The 20,798-nt window shown below is 43.2% G+C and overlaps 1 protein-coding gene across 1 annotated transcript in view; it reads left to right on the top strand.

Moving 5' to 3' along the window:
• Window positions 1-20,798, top strand: part of LOC106563268 (astrotactin-2) — a 533,795-nt gene that overhangs the window by 136,708 nt on the left and 376,289 nt on the right. The window contains exon 4 of the mRNA XM_014128700.2: window positions 18,655-18,807. Within this exon, the coding sequence (XP_013984175.2) occupies window positions 18,655-18,807 (153 nt within the window). The remainder of the gene's footprint in view (window positions 1-18,654; window positions 18,808-20,798) is intronic.

Raw genomic sequence — 20,798 nt, 5'->3', positions numbered from 1 at the left:
TTTTCTATAGGATTGAGGTCAGGGTTTTGTGATGGCCACTCCAATACCTTGACTTTGTTGTCCTTAAGCCATTTTGCCACAACTTTGGAAGAATGCTTGGGGTCATTGTCCATTTGGAAGACCCATTTGCGACCAAGCTTTAACTTCCTGACTGATGTCTTGAGATGTTCAATATATCAACCTAATTTTCCTGCCTCATGATGCCATCTATTTTGTGAAGTTCACCAGTCCCTTCTGCAGCAAAGCACCCCCACAACATGATGCTGCCACCACCATGCTTCACGGTTGGGATGGTGTTTTTCAGCTTGCAAGCCTCCCCCTTTTTCCTCCAAACATAACAATGGTAATTATGGCCAAACAGTTCTATTTCTATTTCACCAGACCAGAGGACATTTCTCCAAAAAGTACGATCTTTGTCCCCATGTGCAGTTGCAAACCGTAGTCTGGCTTTTTTATGGCGGTTTTGGAGCAGTGGCTTCTTCCTTGCTGAGCAGCCTTTTCGGTTATGTCGATATAGAACCTGTTTTACTGTGGATATAGATACATTTGTACCTGTTTCCTCCAGCATCTTCACAAGGTCCTTTGCTGTTGTTCTGGAATTGATTTGCACTTTTCGCACCAAAGTACGTTCATCTGTAGGAAACAGAACGCGTCTTCTTCCTGAGCGGTATGACGGCTGTGTGGTCCAATGGTGTTTATACTTGCGTATTATTGTTTGTTCAGATGAATGTGGTACCTTCAGGTTTTTGGAAATTGCTCCCAATGATGATCAAGACTTGTGGAGGTCTACAATTTTCTTTCAGAGGTCTTGGCTGCTTTCTTTTGATTTTCCCATGATGTCAAGCAAAGAGGCACTGAGTTTGAAGGTAGGCCTTGAAATACATCCACAGGTACACCTCCAATTGACTCAAATGATGTCAATTAGCCTATCAGAAGCTTCTAAAGCCATGACATAATTTTCTGAAATTTTCCATGCTGTTTAAAGGCACAGTCAACTTAGTGTATTTAAACTTCTGACCCACTGGAATTGTGATACAGTGAATTATAAGTGAAATAATCTGTCTGTAAACAATTGTTGGAAAAATGACTTGTGTCATGCACAAAGTAGATGTCCTAACCGACATGCCAAAACTATAGTTTGTTAACAAGAAATTTGTGGTGGTTCAAAAATAAGTTTTAATGACTCCAACCTAAGTGTATGTAAACTTCCAACTTCAGCTGTACATATGAGATGAGTAAAGCAGTATGTAAACATTATTAAAGTGACTAGTGTTCCATTATTAAAGTGGCCAGTGATTCCAAGTCTATGTATACAGGGCAGAAGCCTCTGAGGTGTAGGGTTGTGTAGCCGGGTGGTAGCCAGGTAGTGATGACTATTTGACAGTCTGATGGCCTTGACCTTTTCAGTCTCTCGGTCCCAGCTAAGATGCACCTGTACTGACCTCGCCTTCTGGATGATAGCGGGGTGAACAGCCCGTGGCTCGGGTGGGTGTTGTCCTTGATGATCTTTTTGGCCTTCCTGTGACATCGGGTGGTGTAGGTGTCCTGGAGGGCAGGTAGTTTTCCCCCGGTGATGCGTTGTGCAGACCTCACTACCCTCTGGAGAGCCTTACGGTTGTGGGCGGAGCAGTTGCCGTACCAGGCGGTGATACAGCCCGACAGGATGCTCTCGATTGTGCATCTGTAAAAGTTTGTGAGTGTGTTGGTTACAAGCCAAATTTCTTCAGCCTCCTGAGTTTTCAGAGTCTCTGTTACGCCTTCTTCACCACGCTGTCTGTGTGAGTGGACCATTTCAGTTTGTCCGTGATGTGTACGCCGAGGAACTTAAAACTTCCAACCTTCTCCAATACTGTCCCGTCGATGTGGATAGGGGGGTGCTCCGTCTGCTGTTTTCTGAAGTCCACGATCATCTCCTTTGTTTTGTTGACGTTGAGTGTGAGGTTAATTTCCTGACACTCCGAGGGCCCTCACCTCCTCCCTGTAGGTCATCTTGTCGTTCTTGGTAATCAAGCCTACCACTGTAGTGTCGTCTGCAAACTTGATGATTGAGTTGGAGGTGTGCATGGCCACGCTGTCATGGGTGAACATGGAGAACAGGAGAGGGCTGAGAACGCACACTTGTGGGGCCCCAGTGTTGAGGATCAGCGGGGTGGAGACGATTCAATGAAATACCAATCATAATTTGATGTTGATCTGACATCTGCTACGTAGGATGGTACCTCTTAAAGAATGGTAAGAAGGACCCACTAATCACTTGTTAATTAATCTTATGGAAAACAAGCTAATTAATTAACTAGTAGCTACCTCAAAGTGCATCAAGCTGTTTCTATTAGTCCTGCCTTGTGTACTGCAGGCTGTTGGGTGGGTAGATACACACTCTCCAAGAGCCCACTGGGTTCTGACCGACAACATACACAACTCTGCCCACCTACTTAACCCACTACCCCCTGTAGATAAACAGAAAACCCTAGAGTGTATGTTGTATGTGTGTTTTTCACACATATGTCTACAGTATAGAAGTCGCCCCTTGCCCAAGTGCTTGAGTAGAAAAGCACTGGCCGTGCTACAAACTGTGTTGCTGGGAAAAGAGGTACCTATCTTCACTCTTTGCCTTTGAAAACGGGATGACAAGAAAAATGGACTGAATAGAGAGCTCCAAATGGGTCCAATTGGAACTTTTCTGGAGCCTTTCACTCCTTCCAAATGATGCCCAGAGAAAGAGAGAGGTGTTGTGGTGGGTGTGAATGTTTGCCCTGCTCTGCCCCACTTACCTATCCACCTCCTGTGTCATGCACTTATCTGCTGGGTTTTGTCCCCTGTAATGATCGGCAGAAGAGGAAAGCAAGCGAGAGGGGGGCAGGAAAAGACTCAGCTTGGAGCTTTAAAACACATAGACTGTCTCAGACATCCAGGGAAAGGACTGCTGTTCGAGAAATACCAAGCCACAGACACACAAACACACACACATATGCACACGCACGCACGCACACACAGACAGACACTCTCTCTTCTCCTAAAGACTTTCTCTCCAGGGCTTGTACTTATTGTCTAATTTCTGTCATTTCCTGCCTCTCAAGAGCTTGTAGTGTTCCAAGTCAAACGATTTCTTTTTGACTACCACTGCCTTCCTTTGTATTTCCAGCCTCTGCTGGTTTTTTCTGCATAGTCTCTTGCCACGGGCCTGTATGAAATATAAATGTGTTTCTTCCCCTGCCTGTGTGCCAGCTGAGGCGTTGCGGGTCATAGTCTGATCTCATGCTGCTCCAAGAGAAGCCATGCCAGGACTCTACTGCCACAAATTGGCTAAGATATACACCCGTGTAGCCCAAAATATTGAAATATATTTACATTCACTTATCTACTGTGATCTACTGGAGAATTGCTGGGAATATTTATGGCCACATTACAGCTACTTTGTGCATATGCCTGTGAGAGGTAACCTGGCAACAAGGATTTATGTGTCACCCTTGGCAAGAGGAACCTGGCCCCAATATTGAAGGCTTTAGACACTTTCCAGCTAAAGAACAGACCTGCACATTTGGTTCCCTAGCATCTGTCCTAAAGATGCAGTTTCAGTTAAAAACTAGCTCCAGTTAAAAACAACTAGCATTCTGGCAGACAAAGTACTTGTGTGGCTCAGTTGGTAGAGTGTGATGCTTGAAACGCCAAGGTTGAGAAGTCAATTCCACTAGGGGACCAGTACAAAAAAATATATATATATATATGAAAAGATATGCTTTGGATACGAGTGTCTGCTAAATGACCCCACCCCACCAAAAAAACACATATATTGAAAATGAAATCTCACCATGACTGGAATGTTTATGTATCATCAGGTTGATATAACATTATCCAATTGTTTCGCCCTCCTGTTGTTCATTTCTATTTTAACTCATACAATCTCCACCCTTCATGGAACTCTAATGGCTTCTTATCAGTGCATGTGTTGAAGCACCATGCATATAAGTAATGCTCTTCACTTCAAGTGTAGAGCAGCAAAATGAGATACAAACAGCCCATCGAAGGAACTCATTGCCTGAAAGGAACGCATTGAAGTACACCCCCTCTTATCAAAATCAAATAAAGGAAGAAAAACACGTATGATTTCTCATGCGTTGTGCCTCTCAAGCGCTCACGAACTGCCCAACTGATGTGATCTCACAGCCTGTGAGACATTTACATCCCCTGAGACTTCAATTCCCAGCATTCATCAATGACCTCACTTCATCTGTGACCTTGGATACACCAGATTGATCACATTTGGCTCTGTGGATGAAATTCAGGTCCATACAACGTCATGAAGTTAGGATCCATTACTTAAAATTGTATCTACTTAGTCAATTGTTCAGATGGAAACGGTTTCAAGTGTATGCCCATGTCTAGCTACAGTAGCCCTATTCTTGCTGGCTAGTTTTAGAAGGTAATGAAGTCTATGAAAAATCACATCACCCACAACAGCTGAGAAGGGTCTGTCTGCAACCCGCGTCCTGGCCAAGGCCAGGGAAGAAATTCCCAGGGAATAACCTCCCAGGGAAGAACAACCCAGGCAAACCCTGCCCCCTCTTCTATTGGCTCTTGGCTATTTCCTTATAGCATTTTAGCTAATAATAACCCTTATCCTAACATTAACTTCTTTCTCCTATTCTGATACGTTAGTTCTCCTTACATGCCCCGTTAATAATCCTAACCTGCTACGTCAATGGCTCAGACACGAGACGTACAGTTGAAGTTGGAAGTTTACATACACCTTGGCCAACTACATTTTTAAACTCAGTTTTTCATCATTCCTGACATTTAATCCTAGCAAAAATTCCCTGTCTTAGGTCATTTAGGATCACCACTTTATTTTAAGAATGTGAAATGTCAGAAAAATAGTTGCGAGAATGATTTATTTCAGCTTTTATTTCTTTCATCACATTCCCAGTGGGTCAGAAGTTTACATACACTCAATTAGTATTTGGTAGCATTGCCTTTAAATTGTTTAACTTGGGTCAAACATTTCGGGTAGCCTTCCACAAGCTTCCCACAATAATTTGGGTGACTTTTGGCTCATTCCTCCTGACAGAGCTGGTGTAACTGGATCAGGTTTGTAGGCCTCCTTGCTCGCACACACTTTTTCAGTTCTGCCTACAATTTTCTATAGGATTGAGGTCAGGGTTTTGTGATGGCCACTCCAATACCTTGACTTTGTTGTCCTTAAGCCATTTTGCCACAACTTTGGAAGAATTCGAGAGGTCTATAATTGTTTTTCAGAGGTCTTGGCTGCTTTCTTTTGATTATCCCATGATGTCAAGCAAAGAGGCACTGAGTTTGAAGGTAGGCCTTGTAATACATCCACAGGTTCACCTCCAATTTACTCAAATTATGTAATTTAGCCTATCAGAAGCTTCTAAAGCCATGATATCATTTTCTGGAATTTTCCAAGCTGTTTAACCTCCCTGGGCTAGGTGGGACGTTTGCGTCCCACCCTAGTCAACAGCCAGTGGAATCGCGTGGCGCGAAATACAAATTCCTCAAAAATGCAATAACTTCAATTTCTCAAACATATGACTATTTTACACCATTTTAAAGATAAGACTCTCGTTAATCTAACCACGTTGTCCAATTTCAAGAAGGCTTTACAGCGAAAGCAAAACATTAGATTATGTTAGGAGAGTACCCTGCCAAAAATAATCACACAGCCATTTTCAAAGCAAGCATATATGTCACAAAAACCAAAACCACAGCTAAATGTTGCACTAACCTTTGATGATCTTCATCAGATGACACTTCTAGGACATTATGTTGTACAATACATGCATGTTTTGTTCAATCAAGTTCATATTTATATCAAAAAACAGCTTTTTACATTAGCATGTGATGTTCAGAACTAGCATAGCCACCGAAAACTTCCGGTGAATTTACTAAATTACTCATGATAAACGTTCACAAAATACATAACAATTATTTTAAGAATTATAGCTACAGAACTCCTTTATGCAATCGCGGTGTCAGATTTTAAAATAGCTTTTCGGCGAAAGCACATTTTGCAATATTCTGAGTACATAGCTCGGCCATCACGGCTAGCTATTTTGACACCCACCAAGTTTGGGACAACCTAAACTCAGAATTACTATTAGAAAAATTGGATTACCTTTGCTGTTCTTTGTCAGAATGCACTCCCAGGACTTCTACTTCAACAATAAATGCTGTTTTGGTTCCAAATAATCCATAGTTATATTCAAATAGCTCCGTTTTGTTCGTGCATTCAGGTCACTATCCGAAGGGTGACGCGCGAGCGCATTTCGTAACAAAAAAATTCTAAATATTCCATTACCGTACTTAGAAGCATGTCAAACGCTGTTTAAAATCATTTTTTTATGCTATTTTTCTCGTAAAATAGCGATAATATTCCAACCGGGCAACGTTGTATTCATTCAAAGGCTGAAATAAATAAATGGAGTAGTCTCCTGAACGCGCATCTCCAGTCTCACTGTCCCCAGCCTGACCACTCACAAACAGAGCTGCTGTTCTTTGCCCAGAGACAGCAGACTCCATTGCACTTTCTGGCAGCTTTAGAGAGCCAATGGAAGCCTTAGAAAATGTCACGTTACAGCATAGATGCTGTATTTTCGATAGAGATGCAACAGAAGGACAACAAATTGTCAGACAGGGCACTTCCTGTAGGGAATCTTCTCAGGTTTTGGCCTGCCATATGAGTTCTGTTATACTCACAGACACCATTCAAACAGTTTTAGAAACTATAGAGTGTTTTTTATCCAAATCTACTAATTATATGCATATTCTCGTTTCTGGGCAAGAGTAGTAACCAGTTTAAATCGGGTACATTTTTTATCCGGCCATGCAAATACTGCCCCCTAGCCCAGACAGGTTAAAGGCACAGTCATCTTAGTGTATGTAAACTTCTGACCCACTGGAATTGTGATACATTGAATTATAAGTGAAATAATCTGTCTGTAAACAATTGTTGGAAAAATTGCTTGTGTCATGCACAAAGTAGATGTCCTAACCGGCTTGCCAAAACTATAGTTTGTTAACAAGAAATTTGTGGAGAAAGCACATTTTAGAGTGTTTTCTATCCAAATCTACTAATTATATGCATATTCTCATTTCTGGGCAAGAGTAGTAACCAGTTTAAATCGGGTACGTTTTTTATCCGGCCGTGCAAACACTGCCCCCTAGCCCTGATAGGTTAAAGGCACCGTCATCTTAGTGTATGTAAACTTCTGACCCACTGGAATTGTGATATAGTGAATTATAAGTGAAATAATCTGTCTGTAAACAATTGTTGGAAAAATTACTTGTGTCATGCACAAAGTAGATGTCCTAACCGACTTGCCAAAACTATCGTTTGTTAACAAGAAATTTGTGGAGTGGTTGAAAAACGAGTTTTAATGACTCCAACCTAAGTGTATGTAAACTTCCGACTTCAACTGTATATACGAACGAATTCAATCAAATATTACGTTAATGAAATATGGTGAAATAATATTGTTTCAATGAATGTTTGCCTGGTGGGTGTTTACTGTCATATCCAGTGAAACTAGAACACTTTTCTGTAGGAGGTAGGACAGCCACCGTGGGTGTCATATTTACCTATTAATAGTCCAATTAGAATGTACAAAATATTCATCTTTATGGAGAGATTCGATTTGGTCTTTTACATCAAGTTCCAGATGGCTTTTAGAAACACTGCTTTCATCATAGTGATGGGATGTGCAATGTTTCATTCCCTAAAATATGTCCATGTTGGTTGTGTTTGAGGATTTCTCCGGGTCTCATCCCTGTTCCTCTGTGCACACCTTCGGGGTTTTTGGTTTTCTTTTATTCTTCCTGAGATGTTCCGGTTCTTGATCTCTTCTATCGCCCTCCTTTGCCCTGCCCTCTTGATCTGTTCTCCCTTTGGTCTTGCCTTTCTTCTCCTCTCTCTCGCTCTCTCTCTCTCTGTATGGTTTTCTTTCCCCCCAAGTCCATTCTCCATCTCCTCTTTCTCTCTCATGTTGCTGTCTTCTTTCCCCCATCTTCCCCTTCATTCTGGCCTCATCTCTGTCCGTCTCCCTCTCCCCTGTTTCCTGCCTCCCTCGCCCCACCGCTCCAATTCTCAGCCCACCCCAATTCTCTTTTTTAGCCTTCTCTCTCTTCTCACCATTCTTTCTCTTCTCTCCATTCTCTCTCGTCACACTCCCAGAGGCAGCACTGTCACGGCTGTGCCATCCCAGGGTGCAGGCTCAGACTGCCCCTCCAGACTCGCCTTGAAACAACAGTAAATTGAATAAATCACAGAGGGAATCAGAGCTGGGGAGTATTCCCATTTCCCTTCCATTTATCTCCGTCTCTTTCAATCCCTCAGCCAGACATGGAGGGAGATATGGGGGGGGGGAGAGAGAGAGAGAGAGAGAGAGAGATGTATTTGGGCTCCCATCCTTTCTCTTCCCCGTGGACTGACTAGAGACTAAAGCAGCAGGGATTTGTAGGCTCTTAAGATTAATGAGAACCACATTTCCCTCATGGATACATCCGCCACCATGAATTTGCATGGCTCTTGTTAGATTTGTTTTGTTCCTCTGAAGTCCAAACCTGCAGTGCCTTCGTAAGCTGGCCTCATAACTGTTGTCACTCTAGCCTTGCCTGGTTTCCTAGCAGCAAAACCCACCTGAGTGAATGAGAAAAAGTGTGCCTGGTCTGTTGTATGACATCTCATTGTGAATAGATATATTGTGCCTCTGTATCAGCATAACAGTCTGATATGGGGATAATTGGCATAGCCCTGACAGATAAATTGCCTGACAGTCGGATGTCTTGTTAGCAGTGTTACTGTACTTCGCCCTAGCTACCCAGTGTTTTCATGTAGTCGTGGTGGACATTGAATAAGGACAGTTACCACCATGTCCCCACTGGAGAGTAGAGAGCACTGATCCCCCTGCCATCTTCCTCCTCACTCTCTTTCTGTATCAACGGGTTTCTCACTGATGAGATCTCGAGGGAGGGCTGAGGAAGAGTGGAAATAAGGCAGAGAGGGAGAGAGACAAGGAGGAGGGAAGAAAAAGAGAGGGAGGAGAGCTGGCTGTTTGAGATGTGGAGCGGCCACTTGAAGTAAATCCCCTTCACCTTTCCAGTCTTCCGCACTCCTAGCAGACATATTGAATGTGAGAGCCCATTGAGGGCCAGTGTTATGCCAACAAACACTAAATAGAATACTAACTCCCATGACTGGTTTCTGTTGCCCAACTTTGATCAGGCGGATGCACATATACAGACAAACACGTGAGCATACAATAGGCTTGGGCGTTATACCGTATACAGTAATGCCATATACCGGGGTATTTGGAAAAAGCCACAGTATGTTTTTTCAATACCGTCAATACCGTTGAAACTATTTCTTTGAAGTTTTTTAATAAATGTGAATATTTGTAGCTACTTTTAAGTAAATACCTGCAATCAACTTGTAATACTTTAGAAAATAAAAAAAGATAGCATTCTTAATTTCACCTGTCACATACTTTTTCATTATGAAGCTTAACTGTGTCTCCAGTCATGTGGTGTTTGTTTACAAGATATGAGCTACATGCTCTGTAGTTGTACATATGGTTTGCTAATTTAGTAGCTAGTTAGCTATCTATTTAAGTGATTAGCTTCTTCCAAAATCAAGCATTCGCTTGGTAACAGGAGATAATGCCCTCCTGGACCAAGAGCCTTGCTGGATAATATTTGTTTTGTGCGTGCAGAAAACTGTGAGTAGCATTTTGGACTTACTTGTATAGTTTAGGTCACAGACTGTATAAAATGTTTGCAAAGCGCAAGTTAGCATTTAGTTAGCATTCTCTATGGAATTTTACATGTGCTTGTTAGTATTGCTAACCTTCGGATAACAGAGTATCAGTGGGGTTTGAAAACCGTGCCCCTTGTGTTCTGTGCCGCTATTACCAAATATCCCAGTATGGCACGAGGTATCACAATCTGTATCCTAGCACACATACACACAAATTTGCATACACAGATGTGCCCACACGCATGCACAAATGCACACACACACGCACACATACACACAAACACACACAGCTGCTGTGTGGCCGTAAGGTTGTCTTCTGGTGCTGGGAGGTGTGAGACAAACAAAAAGGTTTAATGGGTGGCTTACTTCATTATTCGATGTGTGAGCCCATGAGATCTACTCATGGACTGGGGCACTGCGCAAGTGGCTGTCCAATGCTTCTAAGACACTGTTAACCCACTGTCACTGCAGATAAGGGACTAGGGGAGATAAGGAAGATGCTGAAGGGGACACAGAGGCTTTGGCTCATATTGAGCTGCAAGTGAGAAGCTAGCTTGGGCGTTCAGTGGAGAGAAAGACCCTCGGTCCCAGAAGTGCCTCCAACATTGTCCTAAGGAAAGGAAAGTATAATATGTAAAGTGTCAAGTCAAGCATCATGAAATGTGTTTCCATGGCGGAGCAGTCGCTCACAAGCCTAAGATCACCAAGCACAATGCCAAGCGTCGGCTGGAGTGGAGTACAGCTCGCTGTCATGGACTCTGGAGCAGTGAAAACGCATTCTCTGGAGTGATGAATCGCACTTCACCATCTGGCAGTCCGACGGGCGTATCTGGGTTTGGCGGATGCCAGGAAACGCTACCTGCCCCAATGCATAGTGCCAACTGTAAAGTTTGCTGGAGGAGGAATAATGGTCTGGGGCTATTTTTCATGGTTCGGCCGAGTCCCCTGAGTTCCAGTGAAGGTAAATCTTAACTTAGGTATCGGCGTCCCGTCAACGGGACAGTTGTAAATCATGCAGCACCTTGTGTCACGATCGCAGATTTTAGAGAAGCAACAAACGTTGGTACATATAAGTGTCTTATATCGGCTGAAAGCTTACATTTTTGTTAATATAGTTGGACTGTCCAATTTACAGTAGCTATTACTGTGACAAAATGCCAGGCTATTGTTTGAGGAGAGTTCCTAACAACAAAACACTTTTTTCACCGCGATAGGTTTGATAAATTCACCACTGAAGGTGAAATGTGTACTTACATTCTGAAATCTTGCTTTGATTTATCATCCAAAGGGTTCCTGAGATAACATGAAGTGTCATTTTGTTAGATAAAATCCTTTTTTCACATCCTAAAAAGGTCCATATAGCATGCACGATTGATTTTGTATTTCCACTCGTTCAATTTGCAAAGAACGGAATCTGTGAAAATCTAACCCTAAACGTTGTTTCAACCTGTCAAATCACATTTGTATGTATTCCTCAGAGATCCTAGAATGTAACCAGACTTCACTATATCATTAGGGGTGTAGTATATCCTATAGGACACCATATTTGGTCAGAGAGCGACGTCTTCATGGCACACCGATGACGCGGGCGGTCTTCACTTGAACGACTCTCATTTCGTCAAATAAGCACCAATCTGGGTCAAACAAAGCTAGCTAGATAGCCAATGAGCTGGGCTTTACGGGAGTATCTGGACACCCTGTGTATGTTATAAAATGTAGCTACTAACCTTTTGCGACAGCATGCCTTTTCCTTTTGGACAGAAATTATAAGAATATTCAGAGTTGTGGAGTTATGAAAACTGGTTGTTTTGCAAATGTTGAACTTATAATATGGCTACTAATACTGTAAAAGTTAAATCAAAGTCCAAGAATACAGATTTGACGATATTCTTGCTGAAAAATGTAATACGAATGCAATTGTCTCCTTCACAATTTGTCCAAATGTAACTGTGTGACTTCACACTAAATGTCATGTAGTTCGCTCATGCTTCAAGTTATCCGTCTGAAGCTTTGCACATGCACTGCTGCCATCTTGTCGACACCATCAGAATTACAACCAGGGTGATGGATAGAACTGGGATCTTTTTCTTGCATTTCAAAGATGGTGGTAGAAAAAAACGTTTTTTTTCTTTGTATTTTCTTCTACCAGATCTATTGTGTTATATTCTCCTACATTTAATTCACATTTCCACAAACTTCAAAGTGTTTCCTTTCAAATGGTATCAAGAATATGCATATCCTTGCTTCAGGGCCTGAGCTACAGGCAGTTCGATTTGGTATGTCATTTTAGGCAAAAATTGAAAAAAAGGGGGCTAAGAAGTTTTAACTCACGCTACAGCATACAATGACATTTTAGACGATTTTGTGCTTCCAACTTTGTGGCAGCAGTTTGGGTAAGGCCCTATTCCTGTTTCAGCATGACAATGCTCCCGTGCACAAAGCAAGGTCCATAAAGAAATTATTTTTTGGGATTGATGTGGAATAATATTTTTATTAGGACATTTTCTTTAATTACTTTTTCTCCCGAATTTCAAGATATCCAATTGATAGTTACAGTCTTGTCCCATTGCTTTAACTCCCATACGGACTCGGGAGAGGTGAAGTTCGAGAGCCATGCGTCCTTCCGAAACACAACCCTGCCAAGCCGCACTGCTTCTTCACACACTGCTTACTTAACCTGGAAGCCAGCCGCACCAATGTATCGGAGGAAACCCCGTACAGCTGGCGACCGAAGTCAGCGTGCATGCACCAAGGCAGCCACACGGAGTCGATAGAGCGCGATGGGACAAGGACATCCTGGCCGGCCAAACCCTCCCCTGACCCGGAGGACGCTGGGCCAATTGTGCGCCACGGTCTCCCGGTCGCGGCCGGCTGCGACACAGCCTGGGATCGAACCTGGGTCTGTAGTGACGCCTCTAGCACTGCGATGCAGTGCCTTAGACCTCTGCTCCACTCAGGAGGCTCAGTGTGGAAGATCTTGACTGACCTACACAGAGTCCTGACCTCAACCCCATCAAACACCTTTGGGATGAATTGGAACGTCGACTGCGAGCCAGGCCTAATCGCCCAACATCAGTGCCCGACCTCACTAATGCTCTTATGGCTGAATGAAGCAATTCCCCGCAGCAATGTTCCACATCTAGTGTAAAGCCTTCCCAGAAGAGTGGAAGCTGTTATAGCAGCAAAGGTGGGACCAACTCCATGTTAATGCCGATGATTTTGGAATGAGATGTTCGACAAGCAGGTGTTCACATACCTTTGGTCATGTAGTGTGTCTCATACCTGTATCTCCAATCCCCCAACCATTTTCTGGTATGAAGGAAATTGACTTCCAGTTTGGTAGTTCAACTTTTGAAATTATATAATTTTTTCTTGCTGACAACCATTCCTAGCTTTGTGTTTTGTAATTATTAGAAACCTGTTTTGTCTGTAGATTTGATCAATTCAGAGCTTTGCTGTAATGGCAAAAAAATAAGAAAAAAAGCAACACAATTATAAATGGACAACATGCATCTTTCCCTTAAGTGATATCAATTAGAGTGTCTTTGGATGATATCTTCATACAGAGACAAGAGAGACAAACAGAGGCTCAGCACACAGGCATGATTTAAAGCCAATCTCAACAAACATATTGGATTTAGAAGACAATATCAATAGCCAGTCACTGTGTGTGTGTGGTGTGTGTGTGTGTGTGTGTGTGTGTGTGTGTGTGTGTGTGTGTGTGTGTGTGTGTGTGTGTGTGTGTGTGTGTGTGTGTGTGTGTGTGAGAGAGAGAGAGAGGGAGAAAGGCAGTTACAGAGAGAGGTGGAGCGAGAGAGAGCATGATAAAGTATATGGATAGCAGTTGCCGAACACACTAAAGAGACAAACGATTTGTTTGAAGAGGTGCGCCACGGGGCCTCACAGGGCTTATTTGGGATAGCATCTCCGCCTCCCCGATAGAACAAAGTGAGCGCCAAGGGGCCATGCAATATGTATGGGCCCAGTTAACCTCCTTCCCTCACACATTCAGGCAGGCAGCCACTCCTCAGTCATGGCAGGTCAGGGCTTAAGTGGCTGCTGCCCACATGGCCCGCCCAGTCTGTTTGTTTTCTGAGCTTAGGCCCGTGGATTAGCCAAGTGAACTGTCGAAGGCCCAATGGGGAATTCTCAGTGCATTTACTGTCTTAGTGTAGCACTCTTGCTAGCTGGCTAGTGCTTCATATGCAGCGTCTCACTGTCATTAGATGAGCCGTCTCATTGAGTCTTCCCAGGCTCATCGAACCCTCCGCTGGGGTTTCTACATGCCACACTCATACATTATGTGTTCAAGTGGACGTGAAGGAGCCAAGAGTGAGCTGTTCGCTATATGCTATATCATTCCTTGTTCAAGATGTGGGCATTAGTAAAGGACATGGTGCATAGTATAGTGTGTGATTCACCACTGCTAAGTGGATTTTAAAGGGCAGAGGGCATACTCTAGTGTACTGTATGTATGGCCACTGTTTAAGATGTGGAGGTTACATAATGTAAAGCACTGGGTAGTAAAAAGGCGTAAATGCATTCTCTGTTTATGTTTGCCCATTGTTAAAGAAGCACAAATACACTAATCTAATGTTAAGAAGCTGATAGACAGTAGCATTAGTTGGAGCTTTGTTCTGAAGTGAGATGGGCTGGTCATTGCTCTTTTGTGTTCTAATGGTTTCCCAATACAAGTTCTTAATCACAAGAGATCTTGTTTAGGAGCTTTAAAATACACGTCTTTGTAGATTGTTACAATTTTCTCTTCTGGGAGACAAGGATTCTCTTAATTGTATTTTTTTTTACTTAAATCTTTGTTTACGAGAAAATGTAATCTATTAAAGTCATTATCACATTCTGATCATTTATTAGTATGGCTAACTGGAAAACATAGAGCACATTTTCAATTAAGATTGTAACACACATTTCAAATTATTTTTATGGAATGAAAGGACAATGGTATCCTGGTTATGCAACTCACCTTCATGTTCATATAACTTCCACATTTCATGGTGGCTTAATTCTTAATCTGTGTAACTTCAAAACCAATATATATTTGTTTTTGAGGAACCAAATTACAATATGAACTGATACAAACTGACTGAACCATACACATGAATGTAACACTGTTTCTATTCTACTACAAGGAAACATAACTTCCAACTTTAATGCTATCTGACTTTTATTCTACAACTTTTTATTTCAGCACTTTAGTTATTTCTCTCATTGGCATTCCCTGAGTGTTCCCGGCAAATATATGTTTGATAATAATTCATGATGTGAGCACACCTGAGAGACAGACTGACAGACAGAAAGACGAAGCTGGGGAGGTTGAGAAATGACCCTGTCTGTGTAGTGCGCTATACCGCTGTGAGCCGGGCCACATCTATCTCCGAACCCCCCTCTCTGTCGCTCACTTTAGGCCGCTCCGCTCCTGCACACACTGCACTGCGAGTAAATAGCCCATGTCCAGACGTATCATCGCTCCTCCGAGAGACTCCCAGGTCTACATATCTCACTTTAATTGAACTTTTGATGCATTGCGGGCCATGGGGGAACAGCACTCCGCTTGGTAATGGAGGCTCTAGATAAATGGTCGCTTCCCTCTGTGTTTTTTAGGGATAGATTTGAGTGTTTTTTGTTGTGCTGAGGAAACAATGGGAAGAATATTCTCTCTCATTTCTTGTCTCGGTGGCGCAAATGGGGCAGAACATGTTTAGATGGGTCATATGAGTCCCCCGAGGGTTGGTGATTTTCTGCCGAGTAGAAGGAAATGTGCCTGAGCCGCACTGCAACTCCTCACTACATCTCATATTGGTTTTCAAAGGGGGCTATGCAAACAATGCCCATTACCTATTGTAAACTGGAGCGCTCCATTTTGGAAGATTAACTGGAAAGAAATGTGCCCATTTTTTCTTCTCATCTGTAGTCCTTTGTGCTTTGAGTCTATTACAGCAGCCCGATTCAGCAGTGATACCCACTTTGAAATAGTGCAAAGCTTCTGAGGTATTTTCTTGTTCAGATGTGAATTGCACAACTGCTTTTTCATGCCAAACTTGACAACATTCAAAGAAGGTTATTTCTTCAGGGGTTGAAATGTAATTTACGAAAGTTTAACTTCATCCAGTAAGCATAACATAATTCACTTTGTTTTTTATTCTAGGGGCATAGTGGGCATGAATACAAATGTATCATCATCAGCATAACTTCCTGTTTCTTCTCCTCTTTCCTATTAGACATGTGCGGAATGTCATTAACCTATTTACCTTATAGCCTATGAGCATGGCACAGTAATGCACATTCCTCAAGCTTGATGTTTAACCTATGGACTCACTTTTGCAATTATCACCTTCCTCTCTATCAACCAATGGGTGTAAATCTTGGGATGTATTTATATGTCAATTTACCCATGTTCTCTTACTTGCTGTTTTTCAGCAACAGTTTTCAACAACCATCCATGTCCTGACCAGCTATATACACTGCTCAAAAAAATAAAGGGAACACTTAAACAACACAATGTAACTCCAAGTCAATCACACTTCTGTGAAATCAAACTGTCCACTTAGGAAGCAACACTGATTGACAATAAATTTCACATGCTGTTGTGCAAATGGAATAGACAACAGGTGGAAATTATAGGCAATTAGCAAGACACCCCCAATAAAGGAGTGGTTCTGCAGGTGGGGACCACAGACCACTTCTCAGTTCCTATGCTTCCTGGCTGATGTTTTGGTCACTTTTGAATGCTGGCGGTGCTTTCACTCTAGTGGTAGCATGAGACGGAGTCTACAACCCACACAAGTGGCTCAGGTAGTGCAGCTCATCCAGGATGGCACATCAATGCGAGCTGTGGCAAGAAGGTTTGCTGTGTCTATCAGCGTAGTGTCCAGAGCATGGAGGCGCTACCAGGAGACAGGCCAGTACATCAGGAGACGTGGAGGAGGCCGTAGGAGGGCAACAACCCAGCAGCAGGACCGCTACCTCCGCCTTTGTGCAAGGAGGAGCAGGAGAAGCACTGCCAGAGCCCTGCAAAATGACCTCCAGCAGGCCACAAATGTGCATGTGTCTGCTCAAACGGTCAGAACCAGACTCCATGAGGGTGGTATGAGGGCCCGACGTCCACAGGTGGGGGTTGTGCTTACAGCCAAACACCGTGCAGGACGTTTGGCATTTGCCAGAGAACACCAAGATTGGCAAATTCGCCACTGGCGCCCTGTGCTCTTCACAGATGAAAGCAGGTTCACACTGAGCACGTGACAGACGTGACAGAGTCTGGAGACGCCGTGGAGAACGTTCTGCTGCCTGCAACATCCTCCAGCATGACCGGTTTGGCGGTGGGTCAGTCATGGAGTGGGGTGGCATTTCTTTGGGGGGCCGCACAGCCCTCCATGTGCTCGCCAGAGGTAGCCTGACTGCCATTACGTACCGAGATGAGATCCTCAGACCCCTTGTGAGACCATATGCTGGTGCGGTTGGCCCTGGGTTCCTCCTAATGCAATACAATGCTAGACCTCATGTGGCTGGAGTGTGTCAGCAGTTCCTGCAAGAGGAAGGCATTGATGCTATGGACTGGCCCGCCCGTTCCTCAGACCTGAATCCAATTGAGCACATCTGGGACATCATGTCTCGCTCCATCCACCAACACCACGTTGCACCACAGACTGTCCAGGAGTTGGCGGATGCTTTAGTCCAGGTCTGGGAGGAGATCCCTCAGGAGACCATCCGCCAACTCATCAGGAGCATGCCCAGGCGTTGTAGGGAGGTCATACAGGCACGTGGAGGCCACACACACTACTGAGCCTCATTTTGACTTGTTTTAAGGACATTACATCAAAGTTGGATCAGCCTGTAGTGTGGTTTTCCACTTTAATTTTGAGTGTGACTCCAAATCCAGACCTCCATGGGTTGATAAATTGGATTTCCATTGATTATTTTAGTGTGATTTTGTTGTCAGCACATTCAACTATGTAAAGAAAAAAGTATTTAATAAGATTATTTCTTTCATTCAGATCTAGGATGTGTTGTTTAAGTGTTCCCTTTATTTTTTTGAGCAGTATATAATAACCTTAAGGTCTGTCATGGGGGGGGGGGTTATGCCAGCAGTCCCGCATAGGGCTACCTGTCATCACATCATATGGCTCCGAGGATCTTCCCTCAGTTAAGCGTGTATTCGATTGAACTAGGAATGGAGTGTTCAACAGAGCGGCAAGGGGCAGCCCATTGAAGGGGGATTCCTGTAGAGATGAAAGGTTGTTGAACTGAGGCAGTCAGAAAGTCAGAGCCCATCTTCTTTTCAACAACCTATGTACTTATAGGAGGCGGAAATGTACTGAAAACGGTGCACCAAATAAGTACCAATTTAACTACTGTGACTAGGCTTTGTAATTTACACAAAATGACACAAAATGCATGTTGATTTAGACTGAGCTAGCGTGAGTCAGCTGTTCAGTCTAAAATACTCTAAATGATTCAAACTCTGCAAACTTGTTTTGTCAACTACTCTGTTCCAATCAATTGGGGTCCAAAAGTAAAATGACCTTCCTGATAACTGCCCAGATGTATAGCCCTCAAAGTCATAGTCAGTAATCAAACTAGAGTCAAGGTATTTCATCATATTTATTATATATGCATTCTAAATGCTGCTTTGATGCAAAGCAGGTGTTTTTTAATATACATCTATTAATATATGAATTGCACTTCAAGGAGACTGCTGAACAAAGTATTTTCACAACCCGGCTCTCATTCAAATGTGTTCGTTTGCTTTAATCTTCCCTGTTTTCATTTACAACGTACCAGTGCCTGTTTCTCATGCTTTGTAACTAACCCTCTCTAAGTGTGAAACCTTTTAACAGATCTCACATCTCGTTGTTTTATTCCTCCCACAGCCCTTGACCCCAAGCAGGAGACGGTGGATGCATTGATGCGGCGGTTTAAGGAGAGTTTCCGTACTAACACCACCCCGGAGATCGCCCACTTTCAACACAACGTCACACACAACTCTTCTACAGGACGCAACAGAGGCCCAAGCCACACCAGAGGTAAGACTAATGCTCATTAGTCACTGTTCTGACTTGCCTAGTTAAATAAAGGTTAAATAAATAAAATATTTAGTATGAAAGTTTTTTTATCACTGTACAGAGAGCACATTTCTGTCAAGGTTGACACCCACCATGTACACTACTGTTCAAAAGTTTGGGGTCACTTAGAAATGTCCTTGTTTTTGAAAGAAAAGCACATTTTTTGGTCCGTTAAAATAACATCAAATTGATCAGAAATACAGTGTAGACATTGTTAATGTTGTAAATGACTATTGTAGCTGGAAATGGCATATTTTTTATGGAATATCTCCATAGGGGTACAGAGGCCCATTATCAGCAACCATCATTCCTGTGTTCCAATGGCACGTTGTGTTAGCTAATCCAAGTTGATCATTTTAAAAGGCTAATTGATCATTAGAAACCCTTTTGCAATTATGTTAGCACAGCTGAAAACTGTTTCCTGATTAAAGAAGCAATAAAACTGGCCTTCTTTAGGCTAGTTGAGTATCTGGAGCATCAGCATTTGTGGGTTAAATTACAGGCTCAAAATAGCCAGAAACACAAAGACCTTTCTTCTGAAACTCGTCAGTCTATTCTTGTTCTGATAAATGAAGGCTATACCATGCGAGAAATTGCCAAGAAACGGAATATCTCGTACAACGCTGTGTACTACTCCCTTCACAGAACAGCGCAAACTGGCTCTAATAACCAGAATAGAAAGAGGAGTGAGAGGCCCCGGTGCACAACTGAGCAAGAGGACAAGTACATTAGAGTGTCTAGTTTGAGAAACAGACGTCTCACAAGTCCTCAAGTGGCAGCTTCATTAATAGTACCCACAAAACACCAGTCTCAACGTCAACAGTGAAGAGGTGACTCCGGGATGCTGGCCTTCTAGGCAGAGATCAACTATTTTTATACTTTAGAACCGGAACCCCCATCAGAAGCTAGCCAGCTAACTAGCTACAAGCTAGTAGGCAGTTAGCAGATGCTAGTAGTCCTCACCGTTAACTCAGACATCAGCCAGCCTCAACCCGGTCAATTCCTGCCAGTCTGCACAGCGCGCTATCAAACCAGAGCATATTGGACTGCTTTTTCTCCACCACATCTCCGATTCCTACCGCAAGCTCTGAACCTTTATACCGGATCATCACAGCTAGCTAGCTGCTATCCGGGTGGCAACTCCTGGCTAACATCTCTGTCCCGAAGCAAGCACCAGTTAGCCTGGAGCTAGCCTGGAGCTAGGCCCATCTCCCAGCTAGCCAAAGAGGTCCACCAGCCAATTCTCCTACAATACCTCTTTTGCCAATTGGCCTGGCCTGGGCCCTTTACTAGCGCCACGGAGCCCCGCCGATCCATCACGACTGGTCTGCCGACGTAACTGTCCGAGGTGGTATATAATATATATATAATGTCCATGCTGATGATAATTTGGCTTGTTATTCTAGCATGCTGTATCCCTTTACTTTCTGGAGGCTTGTGTGTGTGATGCAGCGTCTCAGTACAATGTCTAGATTGTAGTCACATCCATGACCTCAGTGCTCAGGACCATAAATTCAGACCTTGGCCATTGCCGTGCACTCAAATCATATATGACAGTAAAAGACCCATCAATGTCATTGACATTACCCACTACTGGAAGAGACTGAGTGGCCACTGTGGAAATGAGACATTAACCTTGGACAGCTTACCCCATGCCCTTGAATACACACTTCATCACCCCCTCACGCCGCCTCCTCTATATGCTAAGTAATGTAGCGTATTACACAGAGCCTAGCTGTGAGATACTGTAGAGCAGGCCCTAACAATTGGCTGGGGGGTTGCTAGATGTCCAACCAACTTAACTAACAGGAAGGCTATGTCTTTGTGTTTGAAAAAAGTGTTTTTATATTTTCTGTTAACCCACAAGTTAGAAGTTTTTGTCATTGAAAGACCCTGAGCGAATAGCCCAGGAATTAGCTTTGTCATTGAATGTCGGCTCTGTGAAATCAAAT

Source organism: Salmo salar, chromosome ssa11 (genome assembly GCF_905237065.1).
Source record: "Salmo salar chromosome ssa11, Ssal_v3.1, whole genome shotgun sequence".
Taxonomy (NCBI): domain Eukaryota; kingdom Metazoa; phylum Chordata; class Actinopteri; order Salmoniformes; family Salmonidae; genus Salmo; species Salmo salar.
Note: the sequence above shows the minus strand (reverse complement) of the source record. Positions and strands in the feature narration are given on the sequence as shown.